Raw genomic sequence first — 24,621 nt, 5'->3', positions numbered from 1 at the left:
GAACATATACATACGTATATATATATATGTATATATATATATGTATATATATATATATATATATATATATATATATATATATATATATATATATGTATATGTATATAGACAGTTACATGTAATGATTTTCCAGACCACAAATAGGCGTAATGTCTTGGTAATGCAGCCTACACTGGTACAGATCAATAAATAGGCTCATAAATAATTCAATAACTTTGTTGACATCTTCTCAAATTTGAGACAGCAGCAACAAAAAATGCAGTGTTACCATAGCAACAGCATCCGGTGCATTTTCCTCCTCCTCCTGGATACACATCTTCGAGCCGCCCTTGTGATTGGACGAGCTCTCCGTGGATGTCACTGGGGCAATGATGGGAATTTTAACACATGAACGGAAATGCAACCGTTGAATGTGACTGGCTGACCGCGTGCAGCTCCCGTTCAAGGCACAAAGTGAGGTTTAGAGACAGCGGAGGCCGACCGTTGGACCGCGCGCACATCCGTCTGAAGGGAGGGAGGTTCCGTAAGTTTCCTTTTTTTCTACTTCGGTACGGAAGCCGAGCGGGGAGTAGTTGGTTACGCAGCGGCCGTGGGGTCTCCACACCCGAGAGTATGGCGGCTGGGATTGCACCGGAGAGCGAGGGAGAAGCGGAGACACGCCAGAGATGCTGAAAAAGAAACAAAAGGACGCAAGTTCTTTAATTAACTGTGGAAATACTTTTTAGTCGGTGCTGTTTTCCTGAGGCGGCGTCCGGGGCTTCAAAAATCGCGCCTGCACTTCATTCTCGGGGCTAAGCCAGCGTTTTTTTTCCCAGTGTCCTCGATGGAGCAAGTTTGTTTTTTTCCTGGTGCATAGAGAGGGGTGAGTTAAGCAGATGAAAACCCGCACGCTCCACATCATCGGGCGATATTTCCTTCCTGCCCGTGCACATTTTGGGACAGTTGCAGCCTTCGGGTGCCCGTATAGCTGTTGGTGTCTGGCCTGCATGGGGGAATTTCTACGATGAAATCCATCTTGGGGCACCGAGTCTTTGTGCTCTGCCATAGCTGAGCAGCGGCGAGCAGGACTGTGTTATTGACAACCCGTTCGACATGGGTTGCGAATTGTCAATGTGATTCGTGGCGTGGACGGCTCGAGTTCATTTCAATGACGCGCGGAGATTTGATACTTTACGACTTGATTTAATCCACGATGCGCGAGTATAAAGTGGTGGTCCTCGGCAGCGGTGGGGTCGGGAAATCCGCCCTCACCGTGCAGTTTGTTACCGGGACTTTCATTGAGAAGTACGACCCCACTATAGAGGATTTCTACCGCAAGGAGATTGAGGTGGACTCCTCGCCCTCGGTGCTGGAGATCCTGGACACAGCCGGTACCGAGCAGTTCGCCTCCATGCGGGACCTCTACATCAAAAACGGGCAAGGATTCATACTGGTCTACAGCCTCGTCAACCAGCAGAGCTTCCAGGACATAAAGCCGATGAGGGATCAAATCATAAGAGTGAAAAGGTGGGTGAAATAATGCGTAGGGAAATGTGAATGTCCAGATTGTTAAGTGTTGGGTATTATTCTTCACACACACACACACACACACACACACACACACACACAGGGCTGGCCTTTATCAGGCCCTATGGTTTGAGGGTGGGCCTAGGCCTGGTCTGAGAACTGAGCTTGAATGGAGATGCTGAGCATCTTCAGGGCACACAACCAACACAACCTGCCTGCTCTATTCTGGTGTGCCAGGTCTCACCCACACTGCTTGTAGGTCAGTGAATGTCTTTGCACTGCAAACCCAGCAGCTCTTAAAAAAAAAAAAAAGCACACATTTGTGATCTCCAAGAGAAGCCTCATCTCCTCGGCACTTCCGCAAACTTTGTAATGTTTCTAGACAGTTACATCTGGGCAACAGAGCGCTGATTCCCCTCATTCCGTCAGCACTATGTGAAGACCAGCCATGTCTTCCACTCATCACACGCCGCTAGACGCCGACTGTGATCCTTACAAGCTGGTGTCTGCTGTTGCCGGATGCTGCAACCCTAGTGAAACACCCAGCCAGGGATACCCAGGATTCAGTGCATCAGAGGAAGCCCTGCTCACAACGCTGTATGGGGGTTTGAGGGAAAAAATAAAAGCACACTATTGCACGGAGGAGATGAAGCCACGTTTTTAATTAACAAGCTGCACAAGCACTTTAAGGAAGAGCGGCACAATTGAAAGCATAACATTGTCTGATGTCTGAGCGCTGTTAACACAGATGATCCAGATATGAGGTCACCGGTGTGAGCTGAGGATAGCTGAGTCTGTGTGGTTATGTTGTAACGTCATTGTTTTGTGTGTTTTTTTACTCAGGGCTCATTGCACTGTGAAGACACACTGTGCCTTTGCTGTACATTCACCTGGTGACATGGCCTGATGTTAATAACCCATTGAGAGCGTAAATAGACGGTGTCATGGATGCCTCTGCCGGTTAAGTCATCGGTGGCAGCATGCACTGTGTTGTGACTGAGTGGGTTCATCTGTCATCGCAGGTGTCGGTGGATGTGTTCCAGTCAATGTAGGCAGTCCGGCAGGCTCCACAGAGACGAGGCTGTTCTAATGATGAAGCATATTTTAAGCAGTGCAGCTTAAAGCGCATACTGTTTACTGATACAGCTAATTACTTAAGATAACGCTTAGCACAAGGACAGTGCAGTCATTCCAGGCTTTCGTGTTTCTGTTGGGACGGTTATTGTCTATTCTAAATTAAATTTGTAAATGTTTTTTTCTTAGTTTCCTTTAGTCTTTGTTACCAATTTGGATTTATCCTTTTTTCAAGTGCACTTTCCATCTTATAAACAATCCTATAAATCTGTGGCTCCAGATGAAAGAATGAGGTCAACGTGTTTCCCCCATACGAGTTGAGAATGAGGAGAGGTATGTTCAGTCTGCGGCGTTGTGTGTGTCTGTGTGTGTTTAATATGTGTGTGTGTGTGTGTGTTTAATATGTGTGTGTGTGTGTGTGTGTGTGTGTGTGTGTGTGTGTGTGTGTGTGTGTGTGTGTGTTTGTGTTTATATGTAAATGTCTACATGTGTGCTGCTCACACAGCAGATGCAGCCAGGCTGGTGTATGATTTCACACTAACTGGGTCTGGTGGTGCTTCTCTAATGTCACAGCGGAATTTATTTTCTGAAGCGATAACATCACACTTCACATGCTCCCCCTACACAGCGGTTCATTTCAGAGTCCTGCGCTTCAGTTCAAACTTTAGATTGTGTTTGAAAACGTGGAGCAAAACATTTCATGTAAAGATTAGAAGCGGTTTGCTTTACTCAGCTGGGTGTTAAAGATGAGGTCTGAGCAAACTAACGCTGTTTGTCTGAAGCCTTTTCAAAGCTTCTGTCTGTTGACGGCGGTTATTTAAGGCGACTTCTGCTCCGGAGAGGTTTTAAATCTCCTGTACAGGTGAACTCAACACATACTTCTACAAGCAGACAAACAAAGACTGTGTTTCCTTTTTCAGTTGATATGATCTCATTTCAGTGAAGTTGACCCCACACTGTATAGCAACCGAAGATCAATACAAAAACCACATGCTGTATTTATGTCTAAACGTCATTTGACCACCCATAATCACGGGTGTCAGTCATGGTTTCTCTTGTTGCCGAAGCAAATAATTACATCAAATTATTCACTTAATCACATCATAATCATATAATTATCTTGTGATTATATTTAGCAAATTAAAGGTAAATTATTGGAAACACATTGCTCAACACGTGTGACCTTTTGTTTAGATACAAGCCAAGTTGTAACCGTATAGCACCAGTAATGTAGTGATCTGTCATCAGATATTGGCAGATTATAATCATAATAATCTGTCATAATATAATCACTGTACTGCATTTTAAAGACAAAGTTCCTATGGCTGTGTCAACATTGATGTATTTCAGAAGGTTTGTGCGTATTAAATGCAGAAAAGGGTCTCATAATTACCCGTTCTTTAACTGAAATACATGCACTCACATATTTGCATTGGTACATAAACATGTTGAATGATTCCTGGCATTAGAATCACATTAGATTCTGGACGCTTTACAATGTTGTTTTCTTATCAAGACATTTAAAGTTTTAGATAACAGGTTTAATAGTTTGCTATAAAATACCTGCTTATTGCTCTCTCAAAACCAGAGCTGAAATGCAACAAGTTCAGGCATGTTCTGTGGATTGGTTGAAGGGCATGTGAAATGTAGAAAGTCAGTAAATGCAGTAGGAGAGGACCAGATAAGACGAGACATCAAACAATGGAGACATGAAAAGGTACACTGTTAACAACATCAGAGGACGATGAGAGAAAATTGTGATGACATCAGAAAAAGGGTGGAATTTTAGAGCCAATTTGTTGATTTATTGATTATTTGTTGATGGTTGACTGACATGTAGTCAGTATAGAATTTGGATCCCAGCTTCAGCAGTAACAGGTGTCTCTGTATGCAGTTGGTGAACTATTGAAATTTTATTTTGTAATGCTAACCTCAGCCGTCAGTGCTCCTGAGCATTACACTGTATCGCTGCCTCTCTGGCCTGTCTGTCCCTCCTCGCTGCCAAAACACCGGTGACCTGTCGCGACCGTATCGGTGTTCGCTCGGGTCAGAGGGGCCGCTGTGCGTCGCTCTCGCTCTGAACCCTGTCAGCATCCATCAGTGGCTGCTGTTAGTGGTTTTAGCACAGAGGCCATGGCTGCACGTGATTACACTGAGGCCTGTGTTCGCTGGAGACCTCATCGCTCCCGACTTCAGCTGCAGTATATACACTAGGTATATGTGGGGATTGGGGAGTTAGCGGATCATTGAAATAGAGGTGGCATGAGGGTGAAGAAGTAAGAGGTGAAATAGGCTTCTGCCTGTAATAAACTGCCGCATGTGTGCCTTCAACGTTGTACCAAAACTGTGGAGTTATCATTCCAAGGCTTGTTCATGTGCCAACTGGTTGAAAGGATCACGATCAATAAAAGGGGCAGCAGCAGCAGTGTCCCAGCTCTCCCAGAAGGATCCTCTTTCATCTGTCTATTGTGAAATCTGGGCAAAAGAACTGAGCTAAAGTTCACTGATTGTTACTTAACGGTTGACTTGGCTTTCAAAAGTATGCGTTCATGGCTGTACACAGTGGTGGTTTTCAAATATCCAACAAGTTGTTGCTGCTGTGTTTTGGGAGTCACCGCCCCTTTAAGAGAGGGTGGCACTAGTTGAAAACAGAAAATTATAGAGTAATGGAAAGAAGCCCACATCAACTTACTCCAACACACAGGCCAGCAATTCTAAAAGCAATTTACGGTCGGTCACCACTTTTTTTGCAATTGCTATGCTAGGGTTAGCATTTAGCTTGAAGCTACACAGAGCTGCTAGCATGGCTAAAGACTCGTGTTATTAGCTTACTAGCCAGCAATAACAAAAACATGTTAACAAGACAGCATTAAATCACCCATATCCAATCCAGGGCAAAATGTACTTTTCGATAATGTCACTCATCCAATATGATAGTCAGTTATTTGGGGAATGAAAAACACTGCTTCTGTTTTGAGTGAAGAGGGCTAAGCTGGTAATTCCAGTAGTCTTTGGTGAATTGAGCAGCACAAATAAACAGCTGGGAAGTCAGTCAGGTTTATCATCCAGTCACACAAAAACTGAACCATCCCCGTAAACATAAAAGGCCGTAGTGATAAAGAATGTTAACGTCTCTTTTGTCCGCATAGCGGCCTCAGAGGCTCCATTGCACCTCACAGGCATGTTGATGCTCAGCAGGACACGAACAGCCGGACCAGCAGCGAGGCTGACAGGTTCTCCTGCGCACTGACTAAATGTGTAGGTTATGTATTCAAACTCAAGGCACCATCCTACCACCAAGTCACAGGGAGCAGGGGTTTATTGTTGTTAAGTCATACAGTGAGTGAATATTTAAAAATCGGCATAAAGTTCCCTGCTAATGTAACAAATATATGCATTGATATCAATTTACTGAATTGTCATTTATTATTAAAATATTAAATTGTGCACCAGCAACTTGGAATTTTCATTTTTTTTAAATGCATCAAATTCTTTGGCATGATGCGTCTGGAGGTGATTCATTCGGTTGTGTTATATTCTGCCGTGCTGCTGCCACCCTTTGAAACATTGGCTTTAACCGATATTGCAAGTAGCTGTAGAAGTCATTGGCATAGAAAGCGTGAAATACCTCCAAAAAGCTGACATGCTTGTTTTTAGCTCCCTCAGCTATGTGATCTGCCAGTATGCTGCTGAAGCATGACGTAGTACACACGTTTAATCAGACGTAAATATAGAATTGAATTGAATATAATTGGACCCATTTTCATATATACCCGATCCAGCTACTGGAGTCAGTATCAGCCCGATATCAGACATTAACAAACTGACAATAAATACATTACTGCACTGTATATTAGTCTGATGTAATTTTTAAAGCTAAACGTAGAGATCTTCCTACATTGGGATAGTGTCGACACTGGAATGATATCCTCAGTGTAATGTATAATTATCAGACTTATGAATGAGTCTCTGAACTATTCAAAGCGTATTCCTCTTTATGGAAAAGCAATCAGAACAAATTTCCTATGCAGCAGCGCTTTGCATTTCAGATTTTAGGTCACGTACTTTGTACAGTAATAGGAGGAATTTGTCTCAGACGACATAATTACCGCAGGGAGATAGCAGTGCGCCGTATTATTGCTTCAGATCCAAGGATGAGAGCCTGTGCAGTCTGTCAAAGCTCTACTCGTTTATCTTCCCTGCTTTGACATGTCTTGGCCAGCGTCTCCATCATCTGTGAATGGCATTAGATTTGTGAAGGAAAGGAGAAGCTTGTCATTTGTTTTCACAACCTTGAGAGAAAATAGAGTTCATGTAGTATCTTTCTTTTTGAAATCTTTTGAAAATCCAAACATTTCATGCAGAATTCATGTGCTTGCCGTGGCGTGTTAACAAAGATTTCCCAGATATCTATTGTCGATGAAGTCTTCCGTTGCCCTGATACTGTGCCAGAAGAGAGGAGCTCAACGCTGCTCTCTGACTCAGCTGACGTCTCTTTACTCACTAAACTGAAGAGCCTCCACAAAAGGGCCGTTGGGAGGAGGCCCAGCATGCAGCCCTGTTTCCTGACGGTGCCGGCCAGAGTCAAATCCAGAGACTGTTGGGCTGCTGGGCTTCGCCGTCCATCAGCGAAGCCCATGTGAGAGGATGCATCATGCTTTATAGATAAAGTGTGTCTGGGAAAGCTCCAATGGGTGTCTGCAGTCAGAGCTAACGCGTAACACGTTGTTTGTGTCACAGCACCAACACAAGCGGTTATTCGTTTGTCATTTTGAGGCTCATGTCTAAACCATGTAAACCGCTCCGTATGTGTTCTGTGTTAGGGACCAGCCTTTGGCCGACACCCTTTATGTTGAGGCCCTGGGAGCCTCGGGGATCCGTGGCAGCCGCTGTCTCACACCTCCCGGGCCTGCCAGTTTCCTCCTCTGTTATTATGACTATATATAGACCCTCTCCTTTGGTCCCACATGTCTTTGTGCTGCACTTGTGTTATGATGAGGCCAAAATGAGCTACATAACATGCATATGGCAGACCAAGTCAAGTCCTCCATTATTGTTATCATTTTTTTTTTTTTAGAAAGACACAAGACATAAGGTTTGATATCACCTTATTAGACTGACTTGAATTGGATTCCTCCTGCTGTAAGATTTAATCTGTATCCACTGAAGTGTCATCTGGGTGTTACACCTAAGAAAAAAACAAACAATTTCACAATGATGACAATATCACTGTGACGTAGCTGAGATGATCAGTCAACAAATCTGTCATTCGATAATTAATTGGCAAATATTTTTGATAAGTGGTTCATAATTTATGTAATTGTAAGCAAAAATGGCAACAACAAAAAATCACTGCTTCCAGCTATTCAAAAATTAGTATTTTCTATTTTTCTTGGACTCTCATATCAAATTGAATATTATTGGGTTTTGGACTGTTGGTTTGGACAGAACAAGACATTTTAAGACGTCATGATATATAAGATAGTTAACTTTCCATTGGCCTCCTGAAGAGATTTACAGCAAGAGATTTGAGCCAAAACCACAGCTTGGGGCAGAACAGAGACCTAAATGGCACCAGTAGCCCAACTTACCGCTGAGACCCCCGTGACTTCTAAAAGTACAGCTATAAAAGTCAAAGTTCTGACTTTCAATCTGCGCACCCACAACTATGTTTAGGGTTTGTTACTGAAGGTGGTAAAGGGTATTTCAGGTTCAAGGCCTGATCAGCCTCTACCACCACTGAGACGTGGTCCAAAATAGTTCTTAAGGAAAATAATGGCCTTGGTTTGGTTTTCATTGACACCAGGAATGCAGTGAATGAGACCTGTGCACCGCGCTGCATGTTAAAGTCTGGAAGCACAAGCTGTAGTTTTTCATTGAAGTTCCCTCGGGGCTCGTGGAACACTATCACGGTCTTGGTTACGCAGCGAACCCACCTCTAAGATTGTCACTTCAACCCTAGTAGCTCCCTCTCGGCTGCTGAGCCGATCCCGGGAACAGAATACGGGATAGTGGAGATTAAAGTTCACTCTGGATGAAGTATTCATGACTAGATCAAAGTCGGCTCCGTGTTCTCTGAAAGTTTAAGCTTATTTAACGCTGAAACCTGCAGCCCCCTGGCCTCTGAGAATTGCTCCGGCTGCTCGACTTGGAAAAGTATCACAGCTGCTGCTTTGCTGTCTCCCCAATCGCCCCAGCATTAGTCATTTCCTTGTATACCTGTTACCATAGCAATCAAGGAAGAGGATGTTTTTTTTTTTTTTTTTCTATAAATAATTTAGAAGCTTGTATATTTCATAGAGCGAGGGCAGCTTTTGAAAACCCTAATGATGTTGATGGGGGGGGGGGGGGGTTCGGGTGCACGACTCCCAGATCAGATTTGACGATGTTCCGTGTCGTGAACAGAGACATTTAAACTCAAACGACGGGTCCGACAGATGGAAAGCGCTCCGTCGCCGACCTCACACACCGATAAGGATGAAAGAAATAACAACCTGTTGTTTACCAAAGGATGTGGTTGTGCATGATCTGCTGTGTGATGTTTCTGATCTTTATTTTCTCTTATCTGATGTGTGCTGAGGCCCACCATGTTCCCCAATATCAAAAACAGATGTGGTGGATACATCGGTGAAACTGTCCCTTCTAGTGCACTAGCCTATTTGGTTTGAGTGACGATCTCCTCTCGCTTGTCCACTAAGTAGTCCAGCTCCACAGCGACATTTTGCGCTCCAGCAACATGGCAGCGAGTTCAGAGCTCAAAGGATTATGGCCACTTCCCACCCTCAGGGGTCAGAGCTCCATACTACCCGTCTCCTGTTCTCTACTGGGTCAGGCTGTAGACATGGTGGGCGGCATGGAGGTTCAGCGGCAGTTCACAGCGTCCCTGATTCTTTATGTGAAAAAGTGCCTCCCACTGTCGAAGTCCATTTGTACACCAAAGTAGTAACACTAAAAAAGACAAGACTATACTTTTGCATGCCTAGGCCTGTTGTTTATTCCTCATACATCTGTCATTCACTCCTCTCATGCATGCTCACTCATATCTTCCTTACTGTCATTGTTTGGGGCTGTAAATCATGATATCAGCTGTTTAGATCAGCTGGTCTCTTCTATCCAATAGCACAGCGACACAATTACATCACAACTATCATCTCGCTGCCGTCTCCTTTTAAATATGGTTGTCTCTCTACCTTCAGTAGGTTCATGTTGCTGTTGCGCTCCTCTCCACCTCCCCGCCTCTCAACCTCCACCCAGTCTTCGCGGCTTCATCAGCTTCATCAACTCATGAGTCTATCAGCCTCATCAGCCACCACCAGTGTCTGGACTCCATGGGGGGATTTATCTTGCAGCTGCTCAGGGCAGACGCCCCTCAATCACACATCTCCCTGTAGAGTCCAAGCGCTGTCAAGACTTCATCATCACATATCATCTGTTTATAATAAACAATTACTTTTTCTTCATCTGACTTATCTCTCTTGATTGAACTAACAGATGTCTAAAATTCACTTTATCATATTATTTTCAAGCCTTATCCTCTTTTGAGTTATTTTTACAGATTGTCTCTGAAATAAATCATCTGGATTCTTTCAATGAAACGTGCATTCAAAAGTGGTTCATTTATGCTGCAAAAGATAGTTTTAACTGCATGTTAACAATAAACAAAGTACTCTTGCAATGAGGATGGCCCAGAAAAATGCTTTCTGTACAGTAATGGAAAGTGAAAAGAGAGATAAGAGCCAGACCGAAAACACAAATGAGTCCCTGAGCGTGTGCCAGGGTCCCTCGAAGTAATCTAAAATACACTTACTAGTATTGTCAGTAGTAGTGCAATGTGATAGGGATGGCAGTTTTCTACAGACACATCATTTTCTGTCTCTGTTGTGACGATTTAAGCGCCTCAAAGCTGAAGTCGAGGCATTATTGGAAGCATCTGTCCAACAGTCAGTATTTATGACTGTCAATAAAATCACCACTTTTACTTTGCAGTCAATAAAACATAAACATAAAATATGTCAATGTTTATTCAGTTATATTAGAACTTGGAAGCAATCAATCACAGAGATGACACTAACCTTGAAATGAACGGAGCTTCGTAAACAACAGAGAGAGAAAGGTGCAGATGTACCTCGAGTTTACTTGTAATTCTATGTGATGCATCAATAAAGCTGCTTGCCTTGCTAATACAGACTATGCATGTTAAAACGGTCTATTAATACAAACTACATTCTCTACCAGAAATGCACCATTGGGGATACCAACCGCCATTCAACCAAACATTGAATGGCGGTTTTGGGGAATTCAGTTTGGATTAAAAACTCAAGTCAACTATCTGAAAACTCAAAACGTGTCAAAACCACTTGAACTAAATCTGCATATTTATTTGCAGTAATGTAGACACGGCCATGGACATGCTAATCATGACAATCACAGAGAATTTGATATTGTCATTTATCAGTACTCCAACATGATCTTATGCATATTTACTACAATACTTTGAAATGAAGGATTTAGCTAACAAAAAGTATGAAATCATTTCATTAGATTTGACAAAAATTTGACGTTGTTATGATGGGATTTTGAACACCTCAGTAAATACACATTAAGATATGTGTGTTTATATGAGCATACTGTATGTGTACTTATGCTTGTGTGCCTGATTAATGATTAATTCATATTGTCTATATGCATGGCATGAATGTCCAGAGACTCAGTCAGGATGCTTCCCTGCTCTTTGTGGAATGCAGCTTACCTCCCTTGAAAATGAATAACTGAGGCTAAGTCATCCAGTGTTTCCATTCAATGCTTTAGTGGGCCACATTTCAATGGGGTAATTTATGGATTATGGAGTTATGTTTTAGGTTTTAATCAGTGGTGCAAATTAAAGCTTTTGGAGCATTAGGCATGTGCTAACTCCATGTTCTGAAAGCCTAATTGCCTGACTTTGTAAACTGTAAGTTCAGTAAAAAATATAAAAGCGCTAAAACTCACTCCTTTGCTTCCGCACAGTTCCTCAGCATCAGCTATGGCCGTGTATATCTGTGTCTGACCCCCCCCGATGTGGCTCTGTGTCTGTCCTCAGGTACGAGAAGGTTCCCGTGATCCTGGTGGGGAACAAGGTGGACCTGGAAAGCGAGAGGGAGGTGTCGTCCAGCGAAGGCCAGGCCCTGGCCGAGGAGTGGGGCTGCCCGTTCATGGAGACCTCGGCCAAGAGCAAAACCATGGTAGACGAACTGTTCGCCGAGATCGTTCGGCAGATGGACTATGCCGCCCAGCCAGACAAGGATGACCCTTGCTGCTCCTCTTGCAATATACAATAGCCCCAGGGGCCTCCAGGACCAGGCCAGGCAAAAAGTATACTTACAGGAAGCTACACCAACCCGCAGCAGAGAGACACACACTTAGACACACACACACACACACACACACACACACACACACACACACACACACACACATGCCAATTAGGCGGAAGAAAAATTCATGGTAGAGCGCAATGGATTTTAACTCCACAGAGCATAAAATCAGCAGTGACACGATCATTAATAAAGAGATGTGAGTAATGAATACATTTTGAACAGGGAATGCCAGGAATTTGCCGCGAGAGAAGTTGACAAACGACGAAAAGGAACATGCCCTCGCCTTATGTTACTCGCTTCTGTTGTTTGGGTTTGTCTTTGTCCTTTTGAGCTGAGGGGGGAGAATCATCAGCGAACAATCACAGATTAGGATATTTACTCTTTAGGTTGTTCTATAATTTCTTATAAATGAGTAAAAAGGTGTTTTCTCCTGGTTTTTGTTGCTACAGCTCGGTTTACAAGTAGCTACTGGACACAGATTCAATAACAGGTTTCTGGGATCCAGTTGTTTTAAATAGTAAGGAGTATTTGATTTACAGTATGTACAATTGTTCTCCCAGTTCATGTTGTGCATTGATGGTTGGGGGTTTTGTTCTACTCATCACAGGGCTGAACCAAAGAGGTGACCTGAAAGCACATCTATTTTTTTTTTTCTGCCGTTACAAAAGGAACAGAGAGAATATGGTAGACGAGTCAGTGTCTTTCTTGACACATTGGTGCAGTCATCTCTTTCCTATTTTCTCACTTTGAGATACAATAGCAGAGTCTTTAACATATCGTGTGGTGTTTCGTTTTCCCCCCTGGAAGACTCTGACAGCAGATTGCCGAGTAGTAATATAACTAACTGCTTCATCCTGATGGGACAAAGAGTTCATCTTTTTCAGTTTTTGAATATCACTACAGACGATCTCTCAGAACCCTTTTCAGGAACGGGGGATATTTAAGTGAAGATGCCAACGTTTGTCGTACTTTACATATTCTTTTCTCTCCTCCGACCAACATGAAATGGGGTGCTCAAGAGTTTCAACATCCCGATCTCATTGTGTGTGTGCTCAGAGTATTCAAATCCATAGTAACAAATAGTAACGACGAGGGCGATGATAAATACAATAATAAATGGTAGTGTACATATTTTGTATTGAAAGTGCCAGCTCCTGTGAAGACACCGACTCAACACATGTGGAACTGTCAACTGTATGCATGGCTAGTAAACAAAAAAAAAGGACTCTTAATTGTGTGAGATAAAACATAGGCTGTGGAAATGTGCAAACCAAACACATACAAGTCTGGATCTGGACACCGTCTCAACTGTACATCTGTGCTGCCACGGGAACCAGACTTTCCCCGTGTGACCATTTTCATTGTTGATTTTATATTTTTTTATGTGACCATTTACTCTTTATTCCCTCTCTGAATGGTGACACTGTTACATTTGACACCTAAACAATAAAAGTGCGTTAAACACTTCTTCTTTTCTTCTGTGCTTTTCCTACTTGTTATTCTACATCATTACGATGTAAACTTCTTTATGTGTTTAGCCTCTCTTACATCAGGAGATGTAAGGATTCTGTACAGCCTTAATCATTAATGCATTACTGCTGCTTATGCATCACTCCAGCGGGACTCAGCCAAAGTGTCCTGCTTTCACTTTTAAAGAGTCTGATGGCACCGACCTGAGCTTTCTTTAGGGCTCAGCCTGGGTTGAATATGTCAAGACGGCTATAGGTAGTTTGTTATTCTCCTTGTTATTTGGACGAGGAGGAAAGTTACACACTTTGTGCGCTCCACATGGAACATACCTGTGCTTTTATTTCTTTAGATGTCTTTTATTCTGGCATCTCAGGCAATGGGTAATACCTGTCAATAGCTTGTACTAAAGATATAACTACTGTTTTGTTAGCACTCAGCGACCACAGCTCCAACAAAACAAAAACAAACAAAAAAATTGTCTCTGAAAATGTCATTCTACTCAGTTTTTACTGACCAGTATTAATTACCCATTTAGGTCAGGGTTTGGACAGTAAACCCTGATTGATCTCTGGCTGGAGGAACAGAGGTTAGCTTGGACAAAGGGATTGGACTCAGCTCTGTTTGCTTGCACTCACACAGCTCTTAACTTCCTGTTTGTTAGCTCAACTTCAACACTTTGACACAGAAACATGACTTCAATATGTTTGTCATTTGCTGACGATCTGTGCTTGTGTTTGTCTGCACTGGACAGTGCGTTGTTTCTTCATACTGACCTTTTAACCTGAGTTTAACATGGTTGAACAGTAAATGCAACTGGAGCTGATGCTAAATACATATTGTTAGAGACATACCTTTTTTATTTTTACAGTTTCTAGAGTTTAAATTCCTTTAAGGACAGAATTTGAGAGATCAAGCTGTAACACCATTTTATGTGCTTTGTAGAAAAACAGATTGTGCAAGAAATAGGATAACTTATTACAGTGGTAAAAATAAAGTTTATTTTTAAAATGCTTTTTTTTTTATAAACCCTTCAGTTTTGGGTGACATGGATTTGGACTTAATCCCTCTTGTCAGAGAAGGCGAGGAACCAAACATTGAATTTAAAGATGAAATGGTTTTCAGAGATGATTAAAAAGACTCCTCCATGTTTTGGGTTCTCCTTTCTTCTTGGTTTACCTCCCAACTCATTTTAGAGATTTTTGAATTACTGATGCGGAGTGGAAGTGGCCTGTTGGGAGAATTGGCGGTTAATAGATCCGGGGAAAAGTGTCTGCCAGCATGTCTTCTGAGGCGCTTGGCAACATCCACCTTCAGCTCTGCCGATGTAAGTGGAGCTAGTGCAGAGCGAGCCTTTGGGATCTGTTAGTGCTTTCTTGCTTGCCGAGGTGCTTTAACCAGCCTGATGAGACAGGGCAGAGGGCTAAAGGAACTGATGGTGAGAAGTCTCAGTGGGGTTCATTAGGAACCAGAATCCCTCTGGCATCACTCACTCTTCGACAGCATCATTTGTGTTTGTGGTAACATATTGTCAAACGCAGTTTAATGTTCTTGTTGTCCGGTGAAAGAGGTTTAATGAGAATGGATTACCGGATACTTTGCAGGAATCAGCCAAATTTGTGGAGCTTTGTCTCTTTGGCCTTTTAAAATGTCACTGTGCACTCCAGTTCCCTTCTTTCTCAAGTTGAAGAAAGAAGGACTTTCAAGGTAACAAAGGCACCGTGAAATGTTGAATTCCCAGTGGGGAACAGACTGGAAAATAAAAATAAAATCAGTTTGAAAAACAACCCCCTGAGTTTCACAGCGTAGGTGTGTGGATTAAATAGGCGCTGACTCATTGTTACCTGTTCTCGGTTCTGTAAGCCAGGCACTCAGAAGTACAGACATCGCAGGTGTGTGACACAGCACAACGTGTTTGTTCCAGCTGAGATCTTCTACATCAGTATGTCAAATGTCAAGATGAATGGGGGGGAGCTGCATGAGTCACGCCACCATCCCCACCCCCACCCCCACCCCCATTGCTGCCAGACTGCAGCATAGTCCCTGGGGTGTCTGTGGGGGATATAGCAGGTCACGACAAAAATGCCGTGTCTGCCCCGTGCACTTTTAATCCAGGGGCTGTGAGTTCATGAGGCTGTTCAGAGGAGCAGAGGAATACCCTGCCAGCCCAGCAGTTTGGAGGATGAAGGAGATTCCAATGCTCTGACCGAACAAAGGAGCCTTTAAATTGCTTTAATCGTCTCATTGATCAGTGGAGCATTAAAGTCTCAATGCAATCCACACAGGGGCTGAAATGTGTGGAAATTGGGCTTTTGTACCTGTGCAGCACAGAGGGATTGTGGGAATCAATAGGGTGAGATGTAAAAGGGAGAAATGGGAACATTTTCACTATTAGGCACAACAGGTCATGTTTAAGGTATCCACCTTGCCCTGATGGTGATGCATTGATTTACACCAGAGGACGTGCTCCTCACTGAACATGGTGACGGGTTATTTATTGATTGCTTGTGCCGTACCTCAGCTGGAAGTCTCCATTGCTGAAGAGAGCCGAGCTGTTCTCAACCCACACTCTCAACCAACCCCCCCTCTGATGTTTCGTGCCTCTCTATATCGGAAACAATGTTGATGTGCAGGAGGGGGGGGGGGGCGACGGAGCAAACACCGTCAGAGGGCCTAATAACTAGGTGTCATGGCAACCAGATGGTAACACATGAGTTGTCAATTTCACAGTCTAATTTGCAGCTGTAACAGAGGAGTGTGTGTGTGGGGGATGATCTGTGTCAACAACAAGGACAAATCCCTCTACTGGATACATGGCTTTATGTCATAATCAAGTCGCCATTATCAGACTTAAAGGGTGAGTTCAACTAAATCACTAAATATCGTATTTTGTCAGTAATCACCAGAGGTGAAAGTACTTCAAAATTGTATTTTCTTTCATTGTGTTTGGGTGGCAACAGATATCTCAAAATCTCAGTACATGTAGTATAGTGTACATTACTTGAGTATTTCTATCCTATGTTACTTTATACTTCTACTCCACTTCACTCCACTAGTTTTATTCAGCACTCCCTGCATCTTTTTGTGCTTTCTGTCGTCAGTTTTCACAGTTGTTAGGGGTCAAAAGTATTCCCTCCTGCAAGCATATTGAAGGTGAAGTATCTTAGTTTTCCCACCGGGTTAGGTTGAAAGAGAAAAACACATTTTAAGAGCAACCCTTAGGGGATGGAGAAAAGCTGACAGTGAGTAACTCACAGTTTCATGCAGAATCACTCTGATGGATATTTCTGTTTTTGTCGCAGTTACTTCTTCACCATTGTGTTGAAATTGTTCTCACAGACTCCAGAACCTAAATATGTACCATCTGTTGCTATTATGTAGTCTTCTAAAATTATAAGTTGGAGTACTAATTGCATGGATTTACATTAACAGCCGAAGGATTTGATGTATTCTCATGTGGTACAAGACAAAACATTTTCTTGTACGGTAACATAAACAAAAAAAAATCCTGGGGATAGAGGATCAGGTAATGTTGCTTTGGCAGATTTCCACCTGTGAGTGCAAACACTCCAAATAATGTGTCTCCTGGGTCTGGTCGTATCTCCTTACAGATATTAGAGAATGTGTCAAAGATGGCTGACCAGAATGGTGCATGGTTTGAGCAGCTCCAAAACAAATGGTGGTGTCATCCTGATGACAGCAATAAAACATGTGTAATGCATATGGATGCAGAATGAATTCTTGAAACTACAGACAGCCATACTGTCCCCAAGTGTTATACAAATCTGACAAAATGTTTTCTATGGGCATCTGAATAAAGTCAGGCAGAGAATCTCTACAGGAAATGATTCCAGCCATGCAAACAGAAATGTGGCGGTTATAAAACTGGGTGTCATCCTGCTGCCTTCATATATTTAGTAATAGAGCATGTAATGAGGCTCCCCCCTGCTGGTTTCCTTCTTTTGTAGAGGTGGAGGACTCAGCAGGAGCTCTGCGGTGCTCATGTCTAAGAGGAGGAAGCCTCATTCGTGAGCCTTATGGTTGTTCTCTGTGCAAAACAGATTCCCTCCCTCTGCTTGATCAGCTGTAACAACTCCCTACCTCTCCACCCTGCTCGAACACTTCAGGGATGTCAGAATTGCTTCTGTTGCTGAACACTGGAAAGGCACCAAGATGTAAAATGTCTCAACACAGATATTATAACAGCACCTGCAGATGATAACGATTGACTCTCTAATTAGTGAAGAAGATTTTGGGGTCCCAAGTGTTGGTCTCATTTGAGGCCTTTAAACTCTGAGACTCACTTTCCCTGTCTTGTTTTGAAAACAGTGATGAGAAAATGACCTCATGGGAACTGTTGGGGTAAAGAGTGCACGCTTCAATCAAAGACTGTTAAAAACTAATCAGGGATGAGATTCATCCAACATAAAAATGAATACAAATGTTGTTGTTTCCAGATTCCTGCCTCAGCAAGATGTAAATAAAGTGTATTATAATTGTTAATTATAGACATACATCCTGTCACACACACACATACACACACACACACGCACACACACACACACACACACACACACACACACACACAGATACACTCACACACACACACAGCCTGCGCTCATCCATTTTATCAAAGCATCAATTTTAATAAAATATAAGCATGGGGTATATTTGCAGATGGAGTTCAATTTTATTAAACATTGATTGCATATTGATACAAACCTAGGATGAGCAGCAGAGACTGTAGTGTGTGTGTGAGTGTATCTGTGTGTGTGTGTGTGTGTGTGTGTGTGTGTGTGTGTGTGTGTGTGTGTGTGTGTGTGTGTGTGTGTGTGTGTCCAGACTCGCTCCAGACTGACTGGAACAGTGGGGGTTGGAGAAATGTAAAAGTCTAGCTTTGGCTTTAATGACCTGGTATTCAGAGTTGGTGGGAGACGGTGACAGGGCAGGAGATGCAGCTGCTGCTGCAGAGATTAAAATAGAAATGGAATCTCATTTCCATCTTCTATTCATTGTTAAGGTGAATACACCCTGAGGGAAGGATATTGTGTGGAAATGTAAAAATGTTTCAGGTGGCTGTCAGGTTGAATAGACCACTGGATTATATGCAAACTTCTAAAGGTTTATCAAAAGAGGATTTGTATTTTATATATATATATATATACAGTATATATGTGTGTGTGCGTATACTATTATACTATATATAGTATAATAGTATCTCTTTATATATATATATATATATATATATATATATATATATATATATATATATATATATGAAGAAAGAGAGAGAGAGAGAGAGAGAGAGAGAGAGAGAGAGAGAGAGAGAAATAGAGAGAGAGAGAGAAAGAGTCATTAAATAATTTAAATATTTAAATATAAAAATTGAGGAATTCCAACAGGTACATTGTTTGATTCTTCACTCTGGAAACAGTTGTTTGACGAATTAAAACTACAGCAAAACTGATGTTAACAAGGTCACGGAATTATGTTAAATGTTTCACCTTTATGTCGCCAATGTTGTGGATGAAAATACCTAAAAAAGTGTCATTAATGAAAATCCTGCTACTGAGCAGGCATGTCAACAGATCCATCTGCATGACAGCTGAAGACCAAGAGATCAGTGATGGAAGAAGTACTATTATACTTGAGATATTTTACTCAAGTATAAATATTAATTTACAAGTAAAAGTCCTGCAGTCAAGTACAAAAATCTCCAAAATCTACAGGGGCCCCAAAAGCCCTATGATTACTGTGTTTTACTATGTGCACTTTATAAACCTCTATGATAGAGTCTTAAGGTGACTCTTGATTTACCTGTTCTTGAGGCCCTGTCTTGAAACGGAAGCTTACTTATTTAAGTTCTGTGCTTACATTTTGATTCATTTGAACCCCTTAACCTCGAGTACACAGCATCGAAGGAAACAGGAAGCCTAAATTCTGGTCAGCTGATATGAATTAATGAGCTCTAGAGTTAATACGTACATGTACAGGGATCAATAATATACTATAATACAATAGTACTCTAATAATGTGAATATTCTATGTGTTTTCTCAATCTATGGTGATGGGTGGGAAGTTGACTTGTGAAATATTTTCTTATTACATAACTGAGATCACCAAGAACATGGCACACTATCTTAATTGCTTACATAACAAATCCAAAACAGCATTGTCTCTTGCCTGTTTTCTTTCTTGCTGCAGCTCTCACTTGTTTTCACGCTCTTGCTGAAATGTTCATCTTTGCCTCAGTTCCAGATCAGTGTCTCCAGGGGGCCTCTGAAGCTGCCAAGACCCTGAAGTGTGATTTCTCCATCTTCAGTCCCACACCACCAAAGCGTAGGAGACTTCTCTTCCTGCCAGTGAGAAGGTGGGCGAGCAGCAGACATGAAATAGAGACAAGAAAAAACCCACCAGTTTCAGCTTTCCAACGCACTGCTTGTCTTTTATCCCCGTCGTTGAACGCAGCAACATACATGGAGGAGTGGGCGATGTGGAGGCACCGGTCCCAGCCAAAGCCCCAGGCTACCATCCATAAAAAAAAGGACAACAGAAGCAGGGTATACAAATCAATGAACGCTAAGGAGGATAGGCCCTACATCTCAACGGTGTGTGTCAAAACCACCACAAAAAGACGTTAAAAAAAATCAAAGAGACACAATTTATTGATATTATTTCATGTTAGAATATTTATTAAAGTATATGGCGTTCATTTGAATAAATAGAGTTGTAACTAGCAGTAATGTACAGTTTGTTATTGCCAAGAAGTGAAGGTTTTAAATGTGAGTCTTAACACATTTATACTCATTTTACAAATGTGCCCCCCTTCTTTAAAACTAAACCTCAGTCTGCCACCCCATTAAAAAGTGTCTTAACCCGCTGCTGGAGTAATATATTTAGATTTTGTGCCGTGTGGTATTCAAACTGTATCAATCCTAATGCTAGACATGCCATCAGTTTTCCCATGATACACAAGTCAACTGTGGAACAATCCACAAGTTGGTTAGCATCACAGATCTCTTGTTGGCTGTAACTGAGATGCATGAGAGGAAGAGAGATAAAACTTGATTTCTATTTACTTTATTATCTCATGTTATCACGTGTTTGAACTTTGAAAGAGCTAGTGGGCTCTGTGGTCCTGCTGCCTATCACTCATGCATCATGGTAAGCCAAAGCACCCTCCAGTGGACCCTGAATAAAGTGCAATGTCTTGGGTGCTATTGTAGGCCACCAACAAGTGTCACAGACGGCAAGTCAGGCTTTGTCAGAATAGAGAGTTTTTCTCTGGCAGCTCCATGGATGCTGTTGCGTGGCTGACCCTGTCTTACTATAGTGACAAAGAACAGGCCACACATACTGTACAAACAACCAGGAAGGGACAGAGTACAACGTATTACCCCCTCCCACTTCCTTAATCTAAATAAGACAGTTTAAAATCCAGGCAGGTACTTGTTTGACAGTATTTTAAATGTATATCTGCTTTTCCATGTGTTCATCAGTCAGAGACATTCCTTCAATATATTCCTGTGTTTATTTGCAACAAATGTTTAGCATCTTGACTCACGCACTGATTTCTATTGTTTATACTTAAGGGGAACTTACATGAATTCTGAACTACGCCATGGTGCCCAGAGAAATAGTTAAATAAACATTTTAATAGAGCAAAATGAAATTAGCCTCTAAAACCCCAGTGGTGGGTCTGTCATTGTGTGTCAGGCCACTTCTGGGCTAATGTGTATAAAGCGATGCAGAAGACATCTACAACAAATCCAATTGAAATTGCACAGACACAACAAAAGGATGTATAAACAGAATAAACCATTATACTGCCAGGAACAGCGGATTAAGATGATCTAACCTTAAAGGGACAGTTCAACACAAAATCAAAAACACGATGATTTATGGGATGAAAAAACAACATTTTCCTAACATTTTTCATTTTGATTCATTATCTCTATCTTTTTTACTCTTTTGGTATTTTTTAATTTGCATTACTTATCCTATAGTATTTATTTGCATCGTGTTGAGTCTTATGTTGGTGTAGTGTATGCCTCATGTTGTATGTGTTGTTATAGAGTATGTTGCCGGCAGTCATTTTAAAACAAATAACAACCTCAGGGAAACCCACAGTCATTGACCTGCTCATGTGCTCACATTGAGGCCATAACCAGTCGTGTGTGGTCAAAAGTAGGCATTGCTTTATGTTCAGGGGTCACAAGCCATTAAAGCTCTGGACCCGCTGGTTCATGTTATATCTGAATACGGTTGTTCCAGTCGAACACCGCTAGATGGCGCCGCTGTTCTTCTGTGTTACGGTGCTGCTGAGAAGGTGGAGGTGCTGCACCTCCTTCATTGTCTCAGTAGAAGGCACCGGGAGTGGATCCGCCGCTCGGTTTCAATGTAATCCCGTCTTTACCCCGGCACACTCACTCTAGTCGTCCGCCATGGCGACCGCAGAAAGCCTCCTCTCCGGTCCGAGCAGCTTCTAAAATAAACTCAACCGGGCTTCCTTTTTTTTTTTTTTTTTTTTTTTTCTTGGAGCCACTGCCGCTGGACGTGGATGTAACTAAGATCTCCTTTCAGCTGGGGAAATACATACGTGTGGATAAACCCGTATTTCGAGAGAAGGGGTAAGAATCGTGCAGTCCTCACTCACCCTGTGTGCTCTTAAGGGAAGTGATTCAACTTGTTTGATGAGATTAGGGTTAAGTCTTGGGAGTATGTTTTCCGTGCTGTTTTGTGATCCTGAGGATTTCGAGGGAGGAGAATAACTATCACTGTATGTAAATATTTTTTAAATCTCCATGTGCAGCCACTAACTGTCCTATTTGTCCTCCAGTGTGTGTTACGTTGCACACCTCAGCTGTGTGGATGCGTGCAGACGCCGCAGTTCTCTGATGTTTCCTGTAGCTGCATTGCTTCATGTGTGACATTTAAATGATCAGGAACGGTGCATTTGATATCTGTCACTTTTAGTTTCCAGAAGGTGTCCAGGGTGGTGCATTAATATTGCCACATCTACTGTACTGGCAGATACAGTTCTGATTACAGCAGCCTGCTCTATTAACCCACATTACATGAATGGTGTGAACACACTACCGGACTGTGTGAAGTGAGGAAAAAAAACCTCACTGAGTGCTGGACTTCCACCCTTTTTTTTTCTTCTCCCTCAATTACCATTGGGGCTGTTTTTAGGAGAGGGTTGAATGGCAGCCAAGCGCTGGTTACAACATGCATGTATCTTGTTGGTTGTCATTCTTTGATAACACATGTAGCCGTGCCAATAATACAGTGGGAACTTCTATGTGATTCGTGCGATGCAGCCACACCCAGGTATCAGTGACGGTTACGGAACACAGAGGAAATTAAGCTCTTTTCTTTTTTTTTTTTGGTGTTGAGGAGCTTCAGGTAGACAGCTGGCTGTGTCAGGCCAGCCTCTGGTCATTCAGCTGTCACTAAAGGATTCCAGCTGTGCAGTGTTGGACCGCACCGAGGGGCCCCGTGTGCCCCTTTGCACACAGAGGAGCCACTGTTACCAGCCCCGGAGACTGTGTGAGCCAGCAGTCACGGCTCCATGTTACACACTTGTGGGGAATTTCAAGCAAACAAGTTCAAAGGCAGGGTGAGAAACACTCAGGGTAAATGCCCCCCCCCGGCACTGTACACAGGGCAACTGTGCTTTATATCACACTGTGGCCCCTGGAGCAAGGTGCCAGCTGTACAACTGACCGGTGACAGTTTTGTGTGTTTGTTTGGACCTGAGTTACCTATTGAGAGGAACACGCAGACCTAGACTCATGCCTGGTTGATAAACGATCCCCGGGGAAGGGGAGGATACATGCTGGCTGAAATAATCACCGTCTACTCTTTCCCTGTGTTCTGTTTCACTTGGGCTTTGTTTGAAGAGTGTCTGGTAACATGGCATGCATGTGCAGGTCATATAAAACACCATTTTACAGACTCTGCTCGACACACTTGCCAATAATCGAGGTGAGAGGAACCGAGCGTCGACGGCGTGAGGATCAAATGTCGTAAATGACTGGGCTTGAATTGAAAAATATGCCCTTTTCCATTCACGCAGCATTTGGTGTGGTTTCCATCAGCCCGAGGGAGTGATAGTCTGCTGATGAGTGTACGAACAGGTGCAAATGATGAGGACATGCTCTCTTAACACTTTGGCCCTTATGATTGGAGTTCATTAGCTTTTTATTAAAAACAAATCTGCTCGTTGAATCCTTTTGTATCCCTTATTTCTAGCTTTAAGCATTGATAAGTAACCAAAGAACAAATTTATGAATAACTTCATAGAGAAGAACTGATCTGAACCAACATGATATTCAAATGTGCAAAAAATAAGATAGATTACATATTTGATTTTTAGTTTAATGACTAATTGTTATTTCTACTCATAAAAAGCAAGACTGGATAAGGACTTGATTGGTTAGCCTCGGAACTTAAGAAATCTGCATATTTTGGGTCCAGCAATCGGTAGGCAATGCTGTGCCGAGATGATTCTGATTTCCAAAATGGGAAGATCTGCTGCGTTTCCATGTTTTACATCACTTCAAATTGAATATCTTTATCTTTTGGACTGGTGGTCAGCCAAAACAAGCAATTTGAAGACGTCTGCTTGGGCTTTGGGAATTTGTGACATTTTCTCACAATCAATTCATTATAGGCTAACTGATTAACCAGTGAATTAGTAAAATAATTTACAATTTAATGGATAATTAAAATAATCGTTAGTCGCAGCCCTACTGGTCAGTGGCAACCACTCCGACTGCAGTCTGCAGTGTTTGACTGGAAACGTCTCATGAGCCTCTTCTAATCAGGCAGACCATCATCAGACAGAATTTAGTGTATCCTCTGTCCTTGGCCTTTTTTCTCCATGCACTCTGCTGGATTACATTATCCACTTCTTTTTGAAATGCCTTATTCAGCTTTCAGTTTAAACTTGGCAGCAGTCATTCACCTCTGCGGCGGCTGAACAACTGCCCACTGGCCTCAGTGCTCTGATGAAGCACTTGGTGAGGTCTCAGAATGACATCAGCCTGCTGGAATGTGCAATGAAGAGAGAATTAAGCAGGACAGCAGGGCCTCGGGGGGATCTGGCTGTGGATACATGAGGGGTGGATAGCAGCCTGCTCGTGTGTCAACATGAGCGGATGATTCCACTACTTTGGCCGAACTCAGTCCCCCACCTGGGACAAACAAAGAG

The 24,621-nt window shown here is 42.5% G+C and overlaps 2 protein-coding genes across 3 annotated transcripts in view; both read left to right on the top strand.

The window, feature by feature from the left end:
* Positions 1-442: 442 nt before the first annotated feature.
* On the top strand, positions 443-13,403 carry LOC137868183 (ras-related protein Rap-2a). The gene is made up of 2 exons (XM_068704787.1): positions 443-1,506; positions 11,660-13,403. Exons 1-2 carry the CDS (start codon positions 1,193-1,195, stop codon positions 11,895-11,897), a joined length of 552 nt encoding a protein of 183 aa, XP_068560888.1. The 5' UTR covers positions 443-1,192; the 3' UTR covers positions 11,898-13,403.
* Positions 13,404-21,751: 8,348 nt separating this feature from the next.
* Positions 21,752-24,621, top strand: part of LOC137868181 (FERM, ARHGEF and pleckstrin domain-containing protein 1-like) — a 50,109-nt gene continuing 47,239 nt past the window's right edge. For both annotated transcript variants that reach the window (XM_068704786.1, XM_068704785.1), the window contains exon 1: positions 21,752-22,033. The gene's annotated coding sequence lies outside the window, so the exon portion shown is untranslated. The remainder of the gene's footprint in view (positions 22,034-24,621) is intronic.

This window comes from Cebidichthys violaceus, unplaced genomic scaffold (assembly GCF_023349555.1).
Source record: "Cebidichthys violaceus isolate CVI_PGR_0920_01 unplaced genomic scaffold, fCebVio1.0.p SCAF_11, whole genome shotgun sequence".
NCBI lineage: Eukaryota > Metazoa > Chordata > Actinopteri > Perciformes > Stichaeidae > Cebidichthys > Cebidichthys violaceus.
This window is presented reverse-complemented; position numbering and strand designations above follow the sequence as displayed.

Excerpts from the sequence above, each read along its gene's own strand:
- LOC137868183 (XM_068704787.1), top strand. The coding sequence starts at position 1,193 with ATGCGCGAGTATAAAGTGGTGGTCCTCGGCAGCGGTGGGGTCGGGAAA. Across the intron at positions 1,507-11,659 it reads CAAATCATAAGAGTGAAAAG|GTACGAGAAGGTTCCCGTGA; the intron begins GTGGGTGAAATA and ends GTCTGTCCTCAG.